At 38.6% G+C, this 20,661-nt stretch overlaps 2 protein-coding genes across 5 annotated transcripts in view; both read left to right on the top strand.

Moving 5' to 3' along the window:
- The window catches only part of ppih (peptidylprolyl isomerase H (cyclophilin H)), a 37,963-nt gene extending 28,259 nt beyond the window's left edge, over positions 1 to 9,704 (top strand). The window contains exons 5-9 of the mRNA XM_056246774.1: positions 1,828 to 1,870; positions 7,773 to 7,865; positions 8,629 to 8,716; positions 8,804 to 8,844; positions 9,183 to 9,704. Coding sequence (XP_056102749.1) covers positions 1,828 to 1,870; positions 7,773 to 7,865; positions 8,629 to 8,716; positions 8,804 to 8,844; positions 9,183 to 9,251 — 334 coding nt within the window. The 3' untranslated portion in view covers positions 9,252 to 9,704. The remainder of the gene's footprint in view (positions 1 to 1,827; positions 1,871 to 7,772; positions 7,866 to 8,628; positions 8,717 to 8,803; positions 8,845 to 9,182) is intronic.
- Positions 9,705 to 11,005: 1,301 nt separating this feature from the next.
- ybx1 (Y box binding protein 1) lies at positions 11,006 to 20,524 on the top strand. Of its 4 annotated transcripts, none has more exons than XM_056246767.1 (8): positions 11,006 to 11,268; positions 13,576 to 13,639; positions 13,853 to 13,886; positions 13,979 to 14,068; positions 15,373 to 15,696; positions 15,783 to 15,880; positions 19,120 to 19,387; positions 20,203 to 20,524. In XM_056246767.1, the coding sequence occupies exons 1-7, from the start codon at positions 11,160 to 11,162 to the stop codon at positions 19,355 to 19,357; spliced, it is 957 nt and encodes a 318-aa protein (XP_056102742.1). In that variant the 5' UTR covers positions 11,006 to 11,159; the 3' UTR covers positions 19,358 to 19,387; positions 20,203 to 20,524. The 4 variants fall into 4 exon arrangements, with proteins under 4 accessions (XP_056102742.1, XP_056102741.1, XP_056102744.1 ...); XM_056246766.1 differs by having other exon boundaries at positions 19,117 to 19,387; XM_056246769.1 differs by having other exon boundaries at positions 11,007 to 11,268; positions 15,783 to 15,868.
- The last annotated feature ends 137 nt before the right edge of the window (positions 20,525 to 20,661 follow it).

Genomic DNA, 20,661 nt, shown 5'->3' with positions numbered 1-20,661 from the left:
CCTAAACCCCGCCCCTAACACGCCTTTCTGGATCAAACGTCATACAACCCAACCCATTTCAGCGGGTATTATGAATTTATTTATTTTTTAAGTTAGGAAGATAGCATGTATATTAACTCACCGGCCGTGGCTGCAGCCTGCAATAGTGTCCAGATTGTCTCGCGAGTCGCCACTAACAGAGGGCAGTGACCCAGCACACCGTCCATCAAGTCGAACCATGGAATTTGGAAAGTTCCTTCTCTGAGCTCCGCTTTGTCCATTGTGCGTTTGAATCGCCTTGTACAATACTGCGCCCGCAACTTTTTTTTTTCTGAACTTGAAGCGTTGCTCGCTGAATGCTTGAATGCTTAGCTTAGAAAGTTCAGCATCGATGAATTTTATAACGTCTTCGTTTCTTCACACGCCGTCAAATTGACGTTGTACCCTTTCTTCTGCCCAAATGCTTAGCAGAGCTTTGGTATCTTCGACAGACCAGTACAGGCGATTCACCATTTCGAGCAGCGATTATTTTGCGCGATATAAAAAAGAAATGTGCATCTTGCTTCAGATCATAACGTTCCATAACACCGATAAACTCCGCCTTTTACCTTGACCACGCCTCTAGCCCGAGCTGGCCCGCTTTGGCCCAAAGTATTCGACGGGCCAGAAATCCTGGCCGTTGGCCCCGAGTAAGCCCCGATCAAGCCCCGGAAGTGACAGTGGAAATGCGACTGGCTCTGGCACGCACTAGCACGGCTCGGCCCTGGCCCGGCAGTGGAAACGCGGCTATTGTGAGCTTGTAAACGGCTCCAACTTACAGCACACCGTCAAATCAGTGTGTCGCCATTAGGAATGTATGCAGTGCCACTGACAAGCAGTTCTCTGTATACTTTTGACAGTCCTCCGGTGGCGGATTCAATCACAATAGCCGAATCATTATCCTCTTCACTATTATTAGCAGCACAGTCATTTTCATACGCTGTACGGAAACGCTTAACATATTCTAAGGGGTTTTCACCAGATTTTTGTTTAACTTGCGTCACACTTGCCTCCAGGGAAATGATCCCCGACCTCCGAGGTCACAGAACTACGTTTCTAGGCACCAGCATATCGAAGAAAACAAGTCATTTCATCTCCCCAGGGTGCCAGTTGTCCACTCTACCAATACAGGACCTGTAACCGAGAATACTAGAACACACACAGATACACAGGATACACGGCTTCTCCAAGGGTGGGGTTGGTTGAGCTCTAACTATAAACAATATTCAATTATTCTTATTCTCTAGTTTGAATAGTGAAAAGTGATGCTTTAAGTCTACGTGGCCCTGTGACCTCCACTGTCTTGGTCAGCTAGAAGAGTAAATTTGTTTTAACATGTTTTATGTGCCCCTCAAAAATATGGAGAGTGCACATTCCATTAAACAGACATTTAATTCTATAACTACATAAATCGCATATGCTTAAAGAAGTCATTCAACTCATTTGATATTTAGAAGGAAAAATATTGCACCTTGATTATAATGACTTATTCGATATACATTGAAGCGGCAGTGGATTCCAGAATCCACCACCTTCACTATATTACCTCTAGATCAGAAATTTATAGCGAACAATATAAATGTTAAATATCACAATCAATGTAATAAATATAATGACAAGAAAATCACAATTACATCATATATTTACTGGAGTGCCCCTGTTGCTGCGTACATTACATTAAGTGTACGATATCACAAAAACTGTTTAAAATCTCACAAAAATTGCCTATGTTACTTTTAATTTTCAACCTGCTAGTAAATCATTATGTCCATCACACTAATTCTAATGTATGTTCTGTTCTTTTGGTAGGGTGATAAAGGACTTCATGATTCAGGGTGGAGATTTTGTCAATGTAAGTTTTGCCTTGTGATCCAGACAATGGAGTTGAATTCATCTTAACAGGTGTTTCGCTTGTTTGACAGTATAGAAGATTGTTTTTATATGCAAACAATGTTTGCACTCTGTGTACTGACTGCCATGCATGACATCCATCAAATCAAATAACGATGTGTCCTTATAGATAGGAAAATAAGGTAAATAAGGATGTGCCCTTATATTTGCAGTAATCCAGCTTTTGTATTTGTTTGATATTAATTTCCCATTAATACACAAGCAAACTATTTCTGACATTGTATAGATCAAGGAAGAGCTGATGTAAAAAAACATGTCAGGTTTAAATTAATTTAAAATCAATATACATTAATTTTTATGTTCTGACATGGCAAATTCGTTTTACATTTTCACTTTATTTCTTAAACTAATACCAATTTTTTTTAGATTTTAGGGTTGAGCAAGGCCAACAACAAACAGAAATAACTAGCTTTCAAAACTAAATTACCTGTAGCTCAAACATTGTAGATGTGCATGGCACTAGCAACGCCAAGGTCATGGGTTCGATTCCCATGGAATGCATGTATGGATAGAATGTATACCTTAAATGCACTGTAAACCACTTTGAATAAGCTGCTGAATAAAGAAAAATACTATATGCTCCCTATACAACCCTAAAGCAAGAATAAGCATTATATACATCCACTAAAGTTTCCCAAGTCAGATTAATATTTCCAAAAGTTGTTTTATTTTACACTCAGTCAGTGCAGACAGGTAGATCAGTGGATCTGCCAAAAGTGCACATTTTGTATGCCTCCCTTATCTGCAGTTTCCTACGGCCCATGACTCTTTGCGTGAATTATGGGAGTAACTTCTGTTAAACTGTAAACAATCAGCAAAATAGTTGCTCTATAACGCAATGCGCATTTTCAAAAGCGGAGTACAATGAGATGATATTCTACTCAACCGTCGAACATTAAAAGGACATTTTAAAAGACCCCTGATTATTTCCACAGCAATATTACAGACATTAAATATCGCTGTATAATATACACTGAACAAAATTATAAACGCAACACTTTTGTTTTTGCCCCCATTTTTCATGAGCTGAACTCAAAGATTTAAGACTTTTTCTATGTACACAAAAGGCCTATTTCTCTCAAATATTGTTCACAAATCTGTCTTAATTTGTGTTAGTGAGCAGCTGCGTTCACAATACAAAGCGACTTTATCGCTGCAGGTCGCCAGTGGCTGCGCTGGAGGGCGTTCCCACTACTGGATGCCTAGTAATGTTTGTGAGTCACATTCACGGATGTTACTCTATGTTAGACAACAAATACGTTTTCTTGCCGCTACAAACAAATATTTCGGAAGGAAAAGTCTAAATATAAATGGAATCCGTACATAAAATGCATAATATTAAAGATGAATGAGAAACAGTGAGTGCTCTTTGCCATCGCGGCTATTTAACTGCAGAAAACCGGTCTATCTGGGTTCCCGAAACCATTCAGGCACGGAGTCAGTACGGTGAATACCACTGTATGTACACGGAGATATATCATAAATAATAGGACAGTTTCTGACTGCTAAAACGACCTTCTCGTTCAACTTGCCTCGGTCAGACTCAGCACTGAAGAGTGACGCGCTCCACTGACTTCACTCCTATTGGTTGTCGCTCCCGAAAGTCGCTCTGCATTTGCATAAAGTTAAACAGATCTCAACTTTGTCGCGTCGTCAGACACGCCCCATCCAGTCGCAACCGCGCGTGTCGCCGGAAGTCGCCCGCTCTCACCATTGAAAATGAATGGTATCGTGTCGCGTGTAGTGTGAACGCAGCTTTCTCCTTTGCCGAGATAATCCATCCACCTCACAGGTGTGGCATATCAAGATGCTGATTAGACAGCATGATTATTGCACAGGTGTGTATTATGTAACACAAATATGCCTTGTATGTATTATCCCTTAGTCAAATATGTTCTTTAACTGGAACATTGAGTGACAATAATTCAAAGTGCTCTCCGTCATTGTGACGGGCAGTAAATATTTTATGTACCTGCTTTAGAAATATAAATGAAAAGGGGGGACAATTACATTTTAAAGCATCCGTGTGAAAACAAACCTGGAAAGAGACGCTTGAACATGAAGGAACTTTTTCATTTAATTTAGTCAAACTGACGGATAAGGATTATTTGTAGCACAACCTTATGCTTTATAATGATTTGTTTCAGTCTTTTTGAATATAACTTCCTCCTAGAGATGTTCCGATACCCTTTTTCCCTTCCCGATACCGATTCCGATACCTGGACTCAGGGTATCGGCCGATACCGAGTACTGATCCGATACCTGAGTGTGTCTCTATAGGCTACAGCTGCAATTCATACTAGCCCTGTATGAATTGATAGAATTATTTTATGGTGTGCTTCAGACTTATCCCTTAATAAAACATGAACAAATACATATAGTGAACTATTTATGAGTATTTTTATTATCTGACATACATTTTACAGCAATATATATTTATTTTTTTCTTAAGTGAAAAAGAACTTAAAATGCAGCCACACATGTCATACTTTAAACTGAAAAAGGTATTTTAGATTTATAATATAACTGTATAAAAAAGTGCAACAAATAAATCTAGGAATCTAAAAAATGATATATGAATAATATAAGAAAATAACCTCTTTATAACTTAAAGTCCAGAAACAATTTTGTTAAATACACGGCATTTCGGTTTTGACAGCGGCTGGTCATCCAGAACAAAAAACTTGATAATTTTGTCGGTTATATTTATCGCTCGTTGGCTGTCTTTTGAAAACCTTTCTCTTCGTTTGAATGAAGCTTCCAGAGATTGTTGATTCTGGCGCGGCTCATCCTCTTCTGCCCTTGCCATCGTGTTCTGCGGGGTGACGTGTCTTCAAATGCTTTATTAAGTGTTGAAGCTGCTAATCTTGTGCCACCCCTCGAAATTGCAGTATGATATATGAGACATGTCGCCATTTTACTGGCTGGTTGGTCCAGTCTTAAAGGTGCCTTGTGTAAAAAAAACAATTCAAAATCCACATATTCCATACCAGATGGGGGCAGTATACCTCCAGAAAGTTGGCCTACTCTAGTCTGTTTTTTAGTTTCGGGTTGTTAATCTTCTAAAACCGTCAAATCGTCCGCTTTGTCCCACCAAAGCCTATTTTGATCGGTGAGTGATGTAGAATAGAATGACTGCTGCGCTTGACAGGGCGCATAACGAGCAGAGAGAGAGATAGCGCCCCGGCCGCGCGCGCGCACTCTCACGTCTTCAAACAACACGAGCGCTGTCCTCCTGCTCTCTCTCTCCCTCGCGCATATTAATCAAATCAATTGACACGATCGTAAGATCGCAGTTCATTTGGAGATTTTTAGAGATTAGAGACTCAATGAACAACATCTCAACACTAAATTATAAAGGCCGGTCTCATATAGACACGATTGACATCAGGTTCAAGTACGCCCACAAGCCGTGCGAGTTATTCGTGTATTGGAGTTTGGCTGGTGGTTATGTATGTTGCCCGCATACCGCCTCCCATGGCCGAAACTGGTATTATGACACCGGCCGGGCCGCGATATTTTTTTTCACAGGATGGTAGGGGAAGACTCATGAATATTCATTAGGGAACTCATCCCTGATTGGTCTGATGACCTACCCCTAACCCCGCCCCTAAACCTACCCGTCACTGGGGGTCTGATGACTTACCCCTAACCCCGCCCCTAAACCTACCCGTCACTGGGGTTAAGACCAATCAGGGATGAGTTCCCTAATGAATATTCATGAGTCTTCCCCTACCATCCTGTGAAAAAAAATATCGCGGCCGGGCCGGGGCTAGTAATTTAGCATGCTAATTCAGGTTTATATCTCGGCAGCACTATAACTTGTCATTTTTTTAATGACATCATTGCATTTATTTCTTCTCATTCTTTTGATACGTGTAGCTCATTTGTTGGATATTTTTACCTCAATTTTTACATATGGCACCTTTAAATACTGCCAAACAGCGGACATACTGCTAGCGCGCGCTTTCTTCTTCGCTGCTCTAAACAGTGGTTGTTTGTGGCAACAGTACAACTTCCTGTGTCGCCACAAGCAACCACTGTTTAGAGCAGCGAAAAAGAATTGATCTCCGATTTGCAGCGTTAAGCAAAGCTATTGTTTAAGAAAAGGGTATCGGATCGGTACATGGGTAGAAGTACTCGCAGATACCGATGCCAGAATTTTTATTGGTATCGGCGGCATTTCCGATACTAGTATCGGAATCGGAACAACTCTACTTCCTCCCATAATCTTAAACACAGTAGGCTTGTTAGGAAAAAGGTGTATATGAAAAGCCCATTTTTAGTCTATTAGTGAGCTGACAAGTTGAATCGGGTGTGTTTGATTAGGGATGCATACAAATGTGCAGAGTTGGCGGGACTCCAGGATCCGAGTTAGGAACCACTGTACTAGTAGACCAATCACGCGCCCAGTACTGCTCCACACACAACAAGAGAAACAACAAAACATGCAGAGAGCTCCTCCCAGAGGTCTTGCAGTTGCCTTTAAACTCCAGGTGCCTTGCCTTACCAGTCACCAGCAAAGATTAATTAACTTCAGGTCCAGTTCTGAGAAGCGGGTGAGACAGGACAAGGAAGGAGGGGGAACAAACAGCAGCAACCACAATGCAGCACTATGTAAAAGTTAAGCTCAAATGACAGCATTTGTGGCATAAAGTTAATTATAACTCTGTCAAATTAATTTCCATACTTTCTTCAGTGATCTACTGATATCATCTGCACATTTTCTGTTTTCAAATATTTTAGGTAATTGTAAGTATGAACAATCTTTACTGATTTTTATAAAAGTGAACATAGTCATTACTTTTATATTGTTATTAATATTTTAAGACGAACACTTACTGGACTGAAGCAAGGTTAGGTTTACTTGATAATCCATATTATTTTTTTTTTGAAATAAAAGTATCAGATATGATACATCAAGCTTTTGAAGAAAATTTGGGTAACACTTTACAATAAGGTTCATTAGTTAACATTAGTTAACTACCTTAGTTAACATGAACTAAGAATGAACAATACTTCTACAGCATTTATTAATATTAGTTCATATTAATTTCAACATTTACTAATACATTATTAAAATCAAAGGTTGTATTTGTTAACATTAGTTAATGCACTGTGAACTAACATGAACACACAATGAACAGCTGTATTTTATTAACTAATGTTAACAAAGATTAATAAATACTGTAACAAAAGTATTGCTCATGGTTAGTTCATATTAGTTAATACATTAACTAAAGTTAACTAATGAACCTTATTGTAAAGTGTTACCAAAATTTGTGTTCATCTCTCAATCATCATTGCATTTCATTTTATGTTTTTCCACCACAATAAAAACTACTAAAAACTAAGCATTTAAAATTCATCTTACTAAGACATATTTGGAGATATAGTGACAATTGATGTTTATATGCATTTTTGTAAATAGTCTGCTATACTGTTATAAAGATCTCATTGATATACAGCACAGCTATCACAATTTTATCAGAATTTAAAATGTTTTCAGCCATATAAATATATAGCTGCACCACTAAATTGTGTATTTTTGATTCATCTGAGCCTCTGAACAAGTAATACATGTGTTTCCTCGAATATGAGTTCCATATTCTGCACATGCAATGTCTTTATGACTATGACTTTGCTAAAAATGGTGTTGTAAAAAAGAAGCCTACAGACAGTCCAGCACATTCCTTGTGTCAGTTTGTGCCTCTAGTGGTCATATGAACCTACCGTAGTGTAGACACACAACAGCTATCTCTTGACACATAGGTCTTAACAATTTGAGTGATTCAGATCTTCTGAGTGTGAATGGTTTTAAATGCTACATTTTTGCCCATCAGGGTGACGGCACTGGCATCTGCAGTATCTACAGGGGACCATTTGCAGATGAGAACTTCAGAATGAAACACTCTGGCCCAGGACTCCTGTCACTGGTAAAGCTATACACACTGGCCCTGTAAAGAAACTCATCCTGTACCTTTACAGTATGCTTTATGCCAGCATTATCAGCAGTGTTAGATTAACAGTGCTTAAATTCTGTTTAAGTTGACTCTCGGTCAGAGTGCTGGTGTAACGTCAGTGTCCCAAAATCTGATTTTCCATTTCACTCCAAATCTAATGCATGAAAAAACTCAAAAAAGGAGGGTTATTAGATTTTTTTCCGATATACTTTATTTTAAGGTGTCCTTGTTACATTGTAATTATATATTTAAGTACTGAGTAATATTAATTAACAGCATGTTCTACTTACTATAGGGTTTGGTTTAAGGTTAGTTGCATGTAATAATGCATCATTTTCTGTTATTACTACAGTAAGTACATGTAACGTAACAAGGACACTGTAAAATAAAGTGTTACCTTTTTTTTCTTTTGGTTTTAGGTTAAACATGACCCGGACATAATCTTGACCAATTTTGAGGGATTCGCCAAATAAGGCTGCAGAAATGCTTCAAACAGAACACTATATAGACATATACAGTATAATATAAAGCCAGTTTAATGTTTAATATAACTTTAGAATTTGTTTCTCATTTTCCTGACAAAGTGACTGACGACCTTTAGCACCTGAGAAGTCAGGCAAACTTACAGTACAAATATACATTGATATTATAGGATAAACACACTCCATCTACCCATCAGATTCTTTATTCTGTGCTGTTTCCAAACGAGACGTTAATGTTTGTTTTTCCCCGATAGGCCAACAGTGGACCAGGAACAAATGGCTGTCAGTTTTTTATTACCTGCACAAAGTGTGACTGGTTGGATGGGAAGCATGTAGTATTTGGTAAGTCTGACAAGTCCTGTGTTGATTCTGTCCTGAGAGAACTCAATCACTGGTTACACCATTAACTGCTTTGGGTTTTCCTTACAGGAAAAGTGGTGGATGGTTTGCTCGTCATGAGGAAAATTGAGGTGAGACGATATTTTATAAGTTTTAAGTTGATTAATTTCAAGTTTCATAATCCTTTCAAAGGAATGTATTAGTGATCCTGTTGAAGATTTATAAGTTAACCTGTGTGGCAAGAGAATGAAGAAATGGGATATGTCAGTACTTAATTGGTTTCTTTGAGTGTTTAACCAATAGAAAAGAAATCTGGAAATATTCCTGAAAATATTCACTTAAATGCAGCCGGCTGACTCTTAAAATAAAATGATAATAATGAAACTACATCTATAGTCAGATAAATAGATCTGGGACCTGAGTGCTTTTTGTGACATTAATCGTATTTCTCCTTAATTCTCCATTACAGAATGTACCAACAGGACCCAACAACAAGCCCAAGCTGCCCATTGTCGTTGCCCAGTGTGGAGAAATGTGATATGTGATATATTTTGTACTGTTACACATCAGCAAAGACACATGACCTTTGCTTTAAAGTAAATAGACAAGCCATTTTGGATGACTTACCATTCATGATCTCCATTTGCAAATCACATCCTTTTGAAAATTTTGTAGTAATTTTGTGGGATTAACTGATTATTTGTGAAAAATTATTGGTTCAACAAGGTTGTTTTATTTTGTACAATGTTAATTACAGCAGAAGTGAAGGTTTGAAGTCGTCAATGATCCAAAACCGATTTCATGATTAGCTCATGTCACTTGCAAATGTCCATAAAAGACGAACTTGACATTCAAGATAGAAACAAACATGTATTCTTTATACATTCTGAAGAACAAGGCTTTTTATTGTTGATCAGCCTTTTAAAAGGGCCTTGTTAACCCTTGTTGAGGTTTTTTTGTATCCTTCAATAAATTTTGACCCATGTTTTTTTTTAAAGCTTGGAACATTCTTTTTAATTTCAAATTCAGAGAGAATCGAAATCAGGACATTTCCTGAATCACAAAGGGCTTTTCGAGTTTGATACTAAACCAACACCTTAAAGGGCACGCCACTCAATGCAAATTCCTTATGAGTGTACTCCCTTTGTCTTTTTATTGTTACTTACCCTAACCCACATCCTAACCCAGAAACCCCTTCCCCCATCTCTTGGACCGTGTCCCACTCAGACAAAAGGGCTCTTTCAGCTGAAGTGCAGGAAGAGTTTGGGCTCGGTGGGAGGCTTCTAGGGTCAATGTTAAAGCCTGTCTTTGTGTGGGACAACAGGGCCGAGCCATTAACAATAAAATCACACTTCAACCAGGTCTCCTCAACAGTGCCAAAAACATATTTACATGACAAAGGGGAAGGGGGTAGTTTGGGTCTGTCTCACAACTAGCCAGGGTCTGTCTCATCTATGGTCGTTGAGTGCTCCCTTTATAATGTTGTGGGAGAAGTCAATGATGGGATTTATCTAAAAAACACATTATCCTTGCATTGAAACCATTCCTGTTCCGAATCTCTCACTGATGAATAAAGCCTGCTTTATTTTTGTTGTGTATACCTTGTAGGTTTGGTGTCTGTTAAATATTTTGTTCGTGAGATGAATGCTGGAGAGAATGTTTTGACAGTATAAAATGAAGACATTTAGATATAAATGGGATTTTAATAATATACAGCTTTGTATTTACATATACACCAATTGCCAAAATTATTATACCAAACAAATAGAAAGAAAAGAAATATGCAATATAGCAATAACAATAAAATAGTATTGCAATAGGGTGCTAAGTGATTAATACAATAGGATATAAATGAAATATACACTTAAAATAATATATATTATTTTATGTATATTTATCAACTTTGTACTTAATTCAATTCAAAAGAGCTTTATTGGCATGACTTAGGGAATCTATTTTTTAAATAGCTATTTAAAAATAGCTGAAATGTACATTATCGTTCATGTTCTGGTCAGTATTTTCTTTATGTTTGGGTTTTACACATACGGTATATATATATATATATATGCCAGAATGTCTGGAAGGTGAAATGGGGTCTTGAATTCTGGGCGGTGGTAAAAAAAATGATAACCAATCATGGCAAAGCTTAATGTTATTTCCATTTGATTGACAGTAATTGTATCCAATACGCATCAGTGAAATAATTGACGTTGACAAATCACAAGTTAACCGACCAATTGGATTGAGGAATGGGTGGAGAGATGTGACAGAATATCGTCCGGCATCTTTACTCAGTCCGTCCAGTTCGATCGGCAACGGGAGCGGAGAAAGGAAAGCGGAGAGCCCGAAGGCAGCAGCCCCCACCACCGCCGGCCCAGGTTACCATCTAGCACCGGGAAAAAACACACTAGAGAGCCACCGCCGGCTTTAACAACAAGAAAACAACATGAGCAGCGAGGCCGAAACACAGCAGCAGCCGCCGCAGCCTGCCGCCGACGTGGAGAGCCCGTCCAGCCCGGCAGCCGCAGCTACCGCGGGGGATAAGAAGGTCATCGGTAAGCCTTAGCCCATTGGCCTACGGTTTTCGTTCCTTCAAAATAATATATTTTCTTTCACGGTCGACGTTTCAAGGTTTGATTAACGTTACACTTTTACGTTAACGGATTTCTCAGTTAGGGAAAGCGTGTGGCCTCACCGAGACTGTGTGGTCTGGTGTCGTTATTCAGTATCAAACTTACTAGTATTGCTGTATACCCGTGGCCACCTGTCTAGAGTTTTTGTTATGGAGTTGTCAGCCTCAGTCTATTTCATACATAATATTTTTTAAATAGGTTAAACTTTAGATGTTAAACGGTCTCAGTAAGTTTAAATGTTCGCTCGCGTGCCGCGTTCCAACACATCCGCGTGTGAATCGATAACCGCCATGACGCGTGTGCTCGAGCCCGCGGCCTACTAAATTGAACAAGAGTCTCAACGCGGTTCTCGCTTTATAGAACTAACTTTACTATCGCGATAGAGCCACTATCATGATTATTTACTACACCACAAACCCCCAATACGATTATATTGTTGTAAGTATACGTATTTGTTTACTAATAAAGACTGTCCATGAAACGGACCCTTGAGCTTGGCCTTGAGCGTGACATGATGACCCAGATCATTTTGAGCTATTCGTATAAAACTCATACGAGTCTAATTGTCGCGGTCAGTGCGAACCGCGTCGGATTTTAAACCTAATGGATTAGTTTGAGGGTTGGATTCTTGGGTAAGCGAATGTAAGCCAGGTTAAGTGCTCGCTTTCTTTCCCTTTGTTCGTGCGTGTGGTGCGTTTGACGCGTCGTGCATACGTGTCCTCATCTCTATTAACACCATCAACGCCGTCCCCGGAAGATCCAATCATCAGACAGGCGATTTATTGTATAGATTACAAAACGATAGTACTGTGGATCGGGATAATCTATATCAGTCTCGCAACACCAGATATAAAATGTCCGCCGTGGTGTTTGGATGATGGACGCTTCTTTTGTCTGATCTGCTGATACAAACCCAGAGCGCTTCGGACGTTTAACTTGAAACGCTAATCGCCGGTCAAATCTAGATCTAAACATAAAGATGTGGTCTCGTAGTGTCTATCGTGTCCTGTAGTGAGGATGGAGGATCAGGGCTGTTTGGCTTCAATCCGGCCACATGTCTGAGGCTAATGTGCTAACTGCAGTTAGCATCTCAACATCATCACTTCCTACTTCAACAACACATTGGGCAAATGAATGTGCTTATTAATATACTGCAGTGTAAACCGAATCTATTGAACCAACACCTGTTCTTCTTTCACACAAAGATGTTTAAAGACCATTTAAAAAAAAAAGTTGTCTTGTAACAGTTTTGTGAGAATTTTTTGTTTGCACATTTTCTGTTTTTTTTTTTTTTTTTTTTTTTTTTTTGTAATTCCTATCACCATCAGTGGTGATTTCTTATTACTGTAATTAAGGGACTTTCTTTGGTAATGGATTTTTGGAATGATTGTCAGGGAAATGTGAAGCAAAACCAACAGGTTCATAACAAAGAGATTTTTTTATGCATTGCAAAATTTTCATTTATAAGACTTATAGAGCTAGTTTATAATCTCACAATCCTTCTTTCCAGTCTCATGCAACATTTTTTCGCCTCAGCAATTTTTCCTTCTTTTAACTGCCACAGTCCCCCAGATATGAATATCCTTGTGCAAAGGACTCCCATCCACAAATCTAAAAGGCAGCCATTTATTTTAATTTATAAGGACACAATTTACACCGTGAAAAACAATATAAATGTGTAAAATATATTTGGAAACTACTTTTCTATTATGTTTGCATTGCATTTTTTTTCTACTCAATATAGTACTGTACTGTTAGATGTTTAATTTATTGTATTTTTACACTGTCTCCCTTGCGGTTCCCCGGGGGTGCCCCGACCCCAGATTGAAAACCCCATGTTTTAAACCATTTGTAATGTCTTTATTTCTTCTTTCTCTTAATTCTGTAATTGGCATGTCAGTTATCATAACTTGAATAAGATGTTAATAATGTGTACTCTGAGGGTCAGAGCCTTTCATGGTGATGGAGGTTCTTCTGATAAGAGCAGCTGCTTTTGCATCAGTCTATTAAAAGCACCACAGTTGGAGGTTATAAATAGGACACAAAATGAACTCCACTCACAAAGAGTTGCGTTTAAATGGCTTTGCTAGTTTAATGCATCTTTTTCGGTCAACAGTTGTAATTTGATTCTTGAAAATACTGTTTTTTTTTTTTTTTTTTTTTTTTTTTTTTATACACATGTTGGATCTATCTAAACAATCTGTCTGTGGTTTTCTTTTCTCTTTGTAGCAACAAAAGTCCTGGGGACAGTTAAATGGTTCAATGTAAGGAACGGCTACGGTTTCATCAACAGGTAAATAACATTCAGCCTCTAAAGACTCTCTCTAATATAATATGTGGGTCAGGGAACATCCACAATCCTATTACAACGTTTATGTGCTTATAAAGCTAGACCTGACTTGCACGCTAGTATTTATTCAAATATTTAACTTGCTCTTCGACTCTGCATGCTTGTTTATTCTCCATCTGTCCTCAATTATTAACATTTCATTCTTAACTTTCACAGGAATGACACCAAGGAAGATGTCTTTGTCCACCAGGTAATTATTTGCTCTGATTGTCACCATATTGACATACCAACTTGGTTTTTGGGGGATGATTTGTTTTCTGATTGCGTTTGCTTTGTATCCAGACCGCCATTAAGAAGAACAATCCAAGGAAATATCTTCGTAGCGTTGGGGATGGAGAGACTGTGGAGTTTGACGTCGTAGAAGGGGAGAAGGTGAGCTTGAGTTTTCTTTGTTGATTTAGAGTTTCACCGAAATACTCAACTTTATAGTTCCTCACATAACATTAGGGTTGGGAATTGAATCAATTCAGTTTAAAATGATAACAAATAAAATGTTTTCTTGAAATTCATTAAAGGGACAGTTCACCCAAAAATGAAAATTCTGTCATTAATTACTCGCCATTATGTCATTCCAAACCTGTAAGACTCGTTCATCTTTGGAACACAAATCAGGATCTTTTTGATGAAATCTGAGTGATTTCTGTCCTTCCATTGACAGTCCACACAACTTCCACTTTGATGCTTCAAAAGGTTCATACAGGGATTGTAAAACTAATCCATATGAATTGAGCAGGGTAGTCCAAAATTTTCTGAAGAGACACAATCACTTTATATGATGAACAGATTGAAGTTAGGCTTTTATTACATATTCATCAACTCACACATCAGTTGTGGATAATGGAAGTTGATGTGTGAGAACCAATAAGGATTATTTTCGTGTTGGACTAAACCGCTCGATACATATGGATTGGTTTTACAATCTCTTTATGGACTTTTTGTGGAAGTTGCGTGGACTGATGAAATCTGAGAGCTTTCTGTCGTTCCACTGACAAAGATCTTCATTTGTGTTTCAAGACGAATGAAAGTCTTACAAGTTTGATGCAACACGGGGGTGAGCAATTAATGATTCTGGTGCAGAATATCTTTTTATATATTATATATATATATATATATATACACACTATCAGTCAAGAGTTTCTTTGGATATCTTTAATGCATTTTGTTCTTAAGCCTTAAATTAAAATTTGTTTTGGATACAGAAATAGAATTTCTTTAGAATATTAGTTTGAATACATGTGAACTCAAGAGGCTGGTTGAAAGAATGTGGAGAGACTAGATTGGCAGCTTTAAAGAATATGACTGTTTTTAAATTACAACATTTGCTTGTTCACTACTTAATTCCAATACATCCATTTATTTCATAGTTTGACTTTGTCTAAAATAACAATTAACTGTTAACAATTTTGACTGAATGTATAGTTAGGACATTAGGGTTACTTCCTCAATGGTGCTAAAAGAATTCTTAGTGGATCCAGAATATAAAGGTTAAATTCTCTACTTTAAACTATATGAAGGCGATATTGATTAAATATCACATTTCTGCCCAGACTATAGTAGAGCAGCCCTTTCAGAGTGACTTACAGGAAATTCCTCCATTCTGCGGCCATTATCCAAACTAAATGTGCGTCTATTGAATTAGCAGACATTTGATATACATTTTGTCTTCATTCTATCAGGGTGCCGAGGCAGCCAATGTTACCGGCCCCGGTGGCGTCCCTGTGCAGGGTAGCAAGTATGCGGCTGACAGGAACCGATACAGGCGGTACCCACGCAGGAGGGGCCCCCCTCGTGACTACCAGGACAACTATCAGAGCGACGGGGAGGGAGAGGTACGGGAGAAGAGAGAAGGGGAAGAAAATCCCCCTGAGGGTGATATGGAGCAACAGGAGCGTAGACCCACCTACCCCGGCAGACGGCGCTACCCACCATACTTTGTGCGGAGACGTTACGGCAGACGTCCTCCCTATTCCAACACACCCCAGAGAGGAGACATGACAGAGGTAGGCTGACAAAGAAAAGTTATAATATTGCAAAATCAATATTGTTGCAAGCTCTTTGACTGAGAGATGCTGTTCTTGGCTTCTAGGGTGGGGAAGTTGAAGAGAGCCAAGGTGGTCCAGACCCAGGCAACAAACCAATGAGGCAGAACTACTACAGAGGCTTCAGACCAAGGTTCAGACCCAGGTTTTCATGTTGTGTTTGCAGACGTGAGGCTGTAGCAATTGTGAGAGAAAACAAAATATTTAAAATAAACTAGCAATTGCGAGTTTGTTCCACTATTCGGAGAAAAAAAAAGAATTGCTAGACTCGCCATTGCGAGGGAAGGAAAAGGTAGAATTGTGACTTTTGACTTGTAATTCTGACATTATAACTCACAATTGTGAGTTTATATTGCACAATTTGGAGAGAAAAGTCGCAATTACTCTTATTTTGTTTATTCAGTGGCGGAAACAAGCTTCCATAAGGTTGAAATAAAAAATGATAGTTCTAATTTAATAGAATATTAGTGTTTATTATAAAATATTTATCCATACAAATTTTTCTAATTAATTCATGTGCCCTCATAATCTTTAATCAAAATGACGACTACTCTGATGTGTTTACTGTTGTGATGGCTGGACAACCTGTCACTCACAGGAGATTGACCAATAACAAACCACATCGATTCAATCAATTCCTCATGGACAAAAGTCCCACTCTACTACTTTTTTTTCTTTTCTTTTTTTTGATCGAGAAGCAGTTTCATTCATTGTATATGTCACAATAGGGATGACCCCCCATTTCATTCTGACTATAACTCTCCTAAATCAGAGTTCCTCAAATCCTCCCCTGGAGCCACTGCCCTGCAGAATTTACATCCAACTCTAATCAAAAACACCTGAGCAAGCTGATCAAGGTCTTCAGAGTTACCGGAAAGCTACAGATCTGTGTTTGATCTGGGTTTAAACTAAACTCTGCAGGGCTGGATTTGAGGAACCCTGTCCTGAATACTGTAATTTGGCTAGTTTTGCAAGTTTTTTTGAGTCACAAGTATGAGTGACAAGAGTCTGATTTTAAACCTCAGTAGCAAAAATGTAGTTGGCAAGTTTGGTATAGTTCTGTTAAAGGAACACTCCGACTTTTTGGGACTTTAGCCTATTCACCTTATCCCCCAGAGTTAGATAAGTCCATACATGCCTTTTCCATCTCCGTGCGTGCTGTAACTCTACCTGACGCACCCACCGCTAGCCTAGCTTAGCACAAAGACTGGATGTAAATGGTTGCAGCTAGCATACTAATCCAAATAAGTGACAAAATAACGCAAACATTTTCCTATTTACATGTTGTGATTTGTATAGTCACAGAGTGTACAAAAAACAAAGTCACATGAGACACAGAGATATTTTAACCGTATAAATACTGGGAACTATATTCTCTGAAGGCGAAGCACTGCTACTCGGGCGGAGTGATAACCGCAGCACCTGAGACGCGCCGTGGTGAGGAGCAGAGAGCGCGTCTTTGGATTAGTATGCTAGCTGCAACCATTTACATCCAGTCTTTGTGCTAAGCTAGGCTAGAGGTGGGTGCGTCAAACAGACTTGTAGCACGCACGGAGATGGAAAAGGCATGTATGGACTTATCTAACTCTGGGGGATAAGGTGAATAGGCTAAAGTCCCAAAAAGTCGGAGTGTTCCTTTAATATCCAAACTGTCGGTTTTAAAGAATTCATTTTAAAGGTTTATTCATCACTCACGTCTGCATGGCATTATGCATATTAAAATGTTTTGGAAATGAACAGCATTTTATGTAATTACACTTGTATGTTTTCGATGTTGTTGATATACTGTATAATAATGCTGAAAACGTGCCTTTCTGCTTGCATTTATTTTTTACCTTTTTTGTGAAATTCAGCTGCAAACCCTTGTGGAAATTAATGCTGCCTTCACATGCTTCACATGAGTTTCCTAGTGTGAAATTGGACATGAACGCCCTCAAGTTGTATTTGCAACTGAAAACTCATAAGTTTGAGTAAGGCGGCCCATAAACTTTAAACGTGCAGGGGAGAATTACTGTGCTGTGACTGGTGTTCTTTTTTCCAGCTACATCACTATATCTCGTCTTTAAGTAGTGCATATGTCTACCATTTGAAGCATATTGTATCTTTTATAAACTGAAAAATAAGTTTTTGACCTTCGTTAGCAAGCCATCTAGATTGTACTGTGAATGTTAATATGGTTGTCAACGAATGGGACGCTACATTTGAATTAAAATTAATATGTCCGGTTAATTTTGGCTTTAATACGATTTCCTCAAGAAATAGGCAAGAATAAACCTGGTGTCCTCCATGATTCCAATTCTTTCCAACAACAAAGCACTTGAACGAGACGAGCTCGTAATCCCGACTTAAGTGGAAAGTAGGAAATTCCCGATAGCATGTGAAGGCAGCATATGTAGTCAAGCATGTTTAAGTTCTGGGGCCGTTGCACAAAAGACAGCTAAGACTAGTATTACTAGTTAGTCAATGTATATTGTTTCTTTGAAGGTATGGTTCAGCCAAAAAATTCTTTCATTAATGAAATGACATGAGGGTGAGTAATTAATGAAAGAATTTTTGGGTGAACCATCCCTTCATAGAAACAATATACATAGACAGCTAAGACTAGTCTTACTAGTTAGTCAATGTATATTGTTTCTTTGAAGGGATGGTTCACCCAAAAATTCTTTCATTAATTACTCACCCTCATGTCATTTCAAAACTGTAAGACTTTTGTTCATCTTCAGAACTCAAAGGATGTTTTTGATGAACAGAGCTTTCTGTCCCTCCATAGACAGCTACGCAACTGATACTTTCAAAAAGTTCATAAAGGGATTATTAAATTCATAAAACTAACCCATATGAATAGAGCGGTTTAGTCCAAATTTTCTGAAGAGACTCGATCACTTTATACTCTAAACCGATATAAACATTGATACAAACGGAAGCTCAACCGAACCCGCTGGATCAGTGAAAACAAACTCTTATGGAAGCTCAAACGCGCTGCGTAACACGAGAATGAACCTTGTTTTCTTGCACATCAAGCGAACATGCTATAAAAACAAGTCTTGCGGGTTTGGAACAACATTAGGGTGTGTTATTAGCCAAAAATTGACCCATTTGATTACCCATAACTAGCTGCTAGTTGGTCATACTAGTTATTAACATAATAGCTATGTTTATGCAACTGGCCCCTGGTCCCTTTTAATGGCTCATATTTGGTTCGATGTACCTCTGAGAACTTGACCCTGGTTGATCCTCTACTGCAGCTTCTTTTGTGGCCATTTCTCTTATTTGAACCTTTAGGTTTGTTGGGTCTTTCAAGCTTCATGTGTAATTGAATATGCATTAGATCTTCATGTACACCCAGTTCCCAGCATAACCAGAAAATAAATGATTTTTTAGCAGGGGTCCCCCACGTCCCCGGCCAGTGCGGGAACCTCGGGAAGGGGAGGAGGATAAGGAGAACCAGAGCGAGAGTGGGCAGAGCCAGGAGCCCCGTCAGCGCCGCTACCGTCGCAACTTCAACTACCGCCGCAGACGGCCCCAGACAACCAAGCCTCAGGACGGCAAGGACAGCAAGGCAGCCGATGCATCAGCCGAAAAATCAGCCGCTCCCGAAGCCGAACAGGGCGGAGCAGATTAACCGGCTTGAACATCTAGACCATCCGGCCGGGTGGGTTAACCTAACCGCTTCAGATGAGAAGTTACTGCATGTAAATTAACATACTTGTTTATCAAGTGTGTTGTGTTTTTTGACTGTAGCGCTCTTTCTTAGGGTGAACTAATAATCATGGTTCCATTCTGTAGTAGTTTTTTCTTTTTCTGTTTTTCGTTGTTTGGGCTGCTTTTTCTTTTCTTTTTTGGTAAATAACATGAAACGTGAACATGTTCAGACCACATTTAACTCCCAAAAAAAAAAAAAAACTAAATGCAGAAAAAATATTTAACAAGAAAATAAAGCCTATTTGTTTGAGCATTAAGATTTCTCTTGCATTGCCATTATTTTCATGACAATTGAGCACATTTTCACCCAGATTTTTTTTTTATTCCATGTCATGGTAATGTTTTACTGGGTTTTGATGCTGATTACAAAATGTATAATTTTACAGGAAAAGTGCTTGATTGTCAGGAAAATGTCATTATTGTAAAATAACTTGTTCTTAAAAATAGCCTTCAATTTATGCATGTTCGTTTGAAGTGACTAGGATGTTTTCATGTGATTTCCATTTGATCAGATTCACATTTTCATTAGCATCAATTATATGTGGGGTGGGGGTGTCTGCAGATAATGGATGGTGTTTCAGCTTCTGTTTGCACTTTTCTTTGATGGAAGACTAGATGATGATGATAATGCAGTGGATTTGATTTAGCAGACTGTCTGCTTTGTCCTGGCAAACACTCTTGTGCTTATAGCAACTTCTAAAATCGATCAACCAGTAGCACAAGCATGCTAATCTCTTTTTGTGTGTGTGTGTTTGCCTTTTGCAGTTTTGTCAAGAAGAAACATCCAAGATCTGAGCAATAAGAAACGGATATGATCGTCTAAGCTTGCAAAAATGCATTTCGACCAGATTACCACCGATTGCCTGCAGACTCTATGCAGACCTGTTTTCTTTTCCATTCTTTTTATGTGACAGCTAAAAGTTTTGGGGAAACGGCAGATGTTTTTCTAAATCGGTCTTAAGTTTTTACACCAAATGGTTTTTAAAAGTAATTTGATATCTGGTCAGTTTGACATTTTTAAATAACTTTTTATGTATCCAAACATGAATTTTAACAAAGGCAAGCTGAAATAAAACCAGAAACAGTTCTTCTAGTGTGAGTGGTGTTTAACTAAGTTCATGCTGACAGTGTTCATATTCACATTACAAGCACTTTAGACACTCGGTTTACAGAGATCCTAATGTTTTTGGTGTCAGAAGCACAGTATGTTCCATGTAGTCAGAT

This window comes from Rhinichthys klamathensis, unplaced genomic scaffold (genome assembly GCF_029890125.1).
Source record: "Rhinichthys klamathensis goyatoka isolate OS25496 unplaced genomic scaffold, OSU_Roscu_1.1 h1tg000040l_1, whole genome shotgun sequence".
In the NCBI taxonomy this organism is placed as follows: domain Eukaryota; kingdom Metazoa; phylum Chordata; class Actinopteri; order Cypriniformes; family Leuciscidae; genus Rhinichthys; species Rhinichthys klamathensis.
This window is presented reverse-complemented; position numbering and strand designations above follow the sequence as displayed.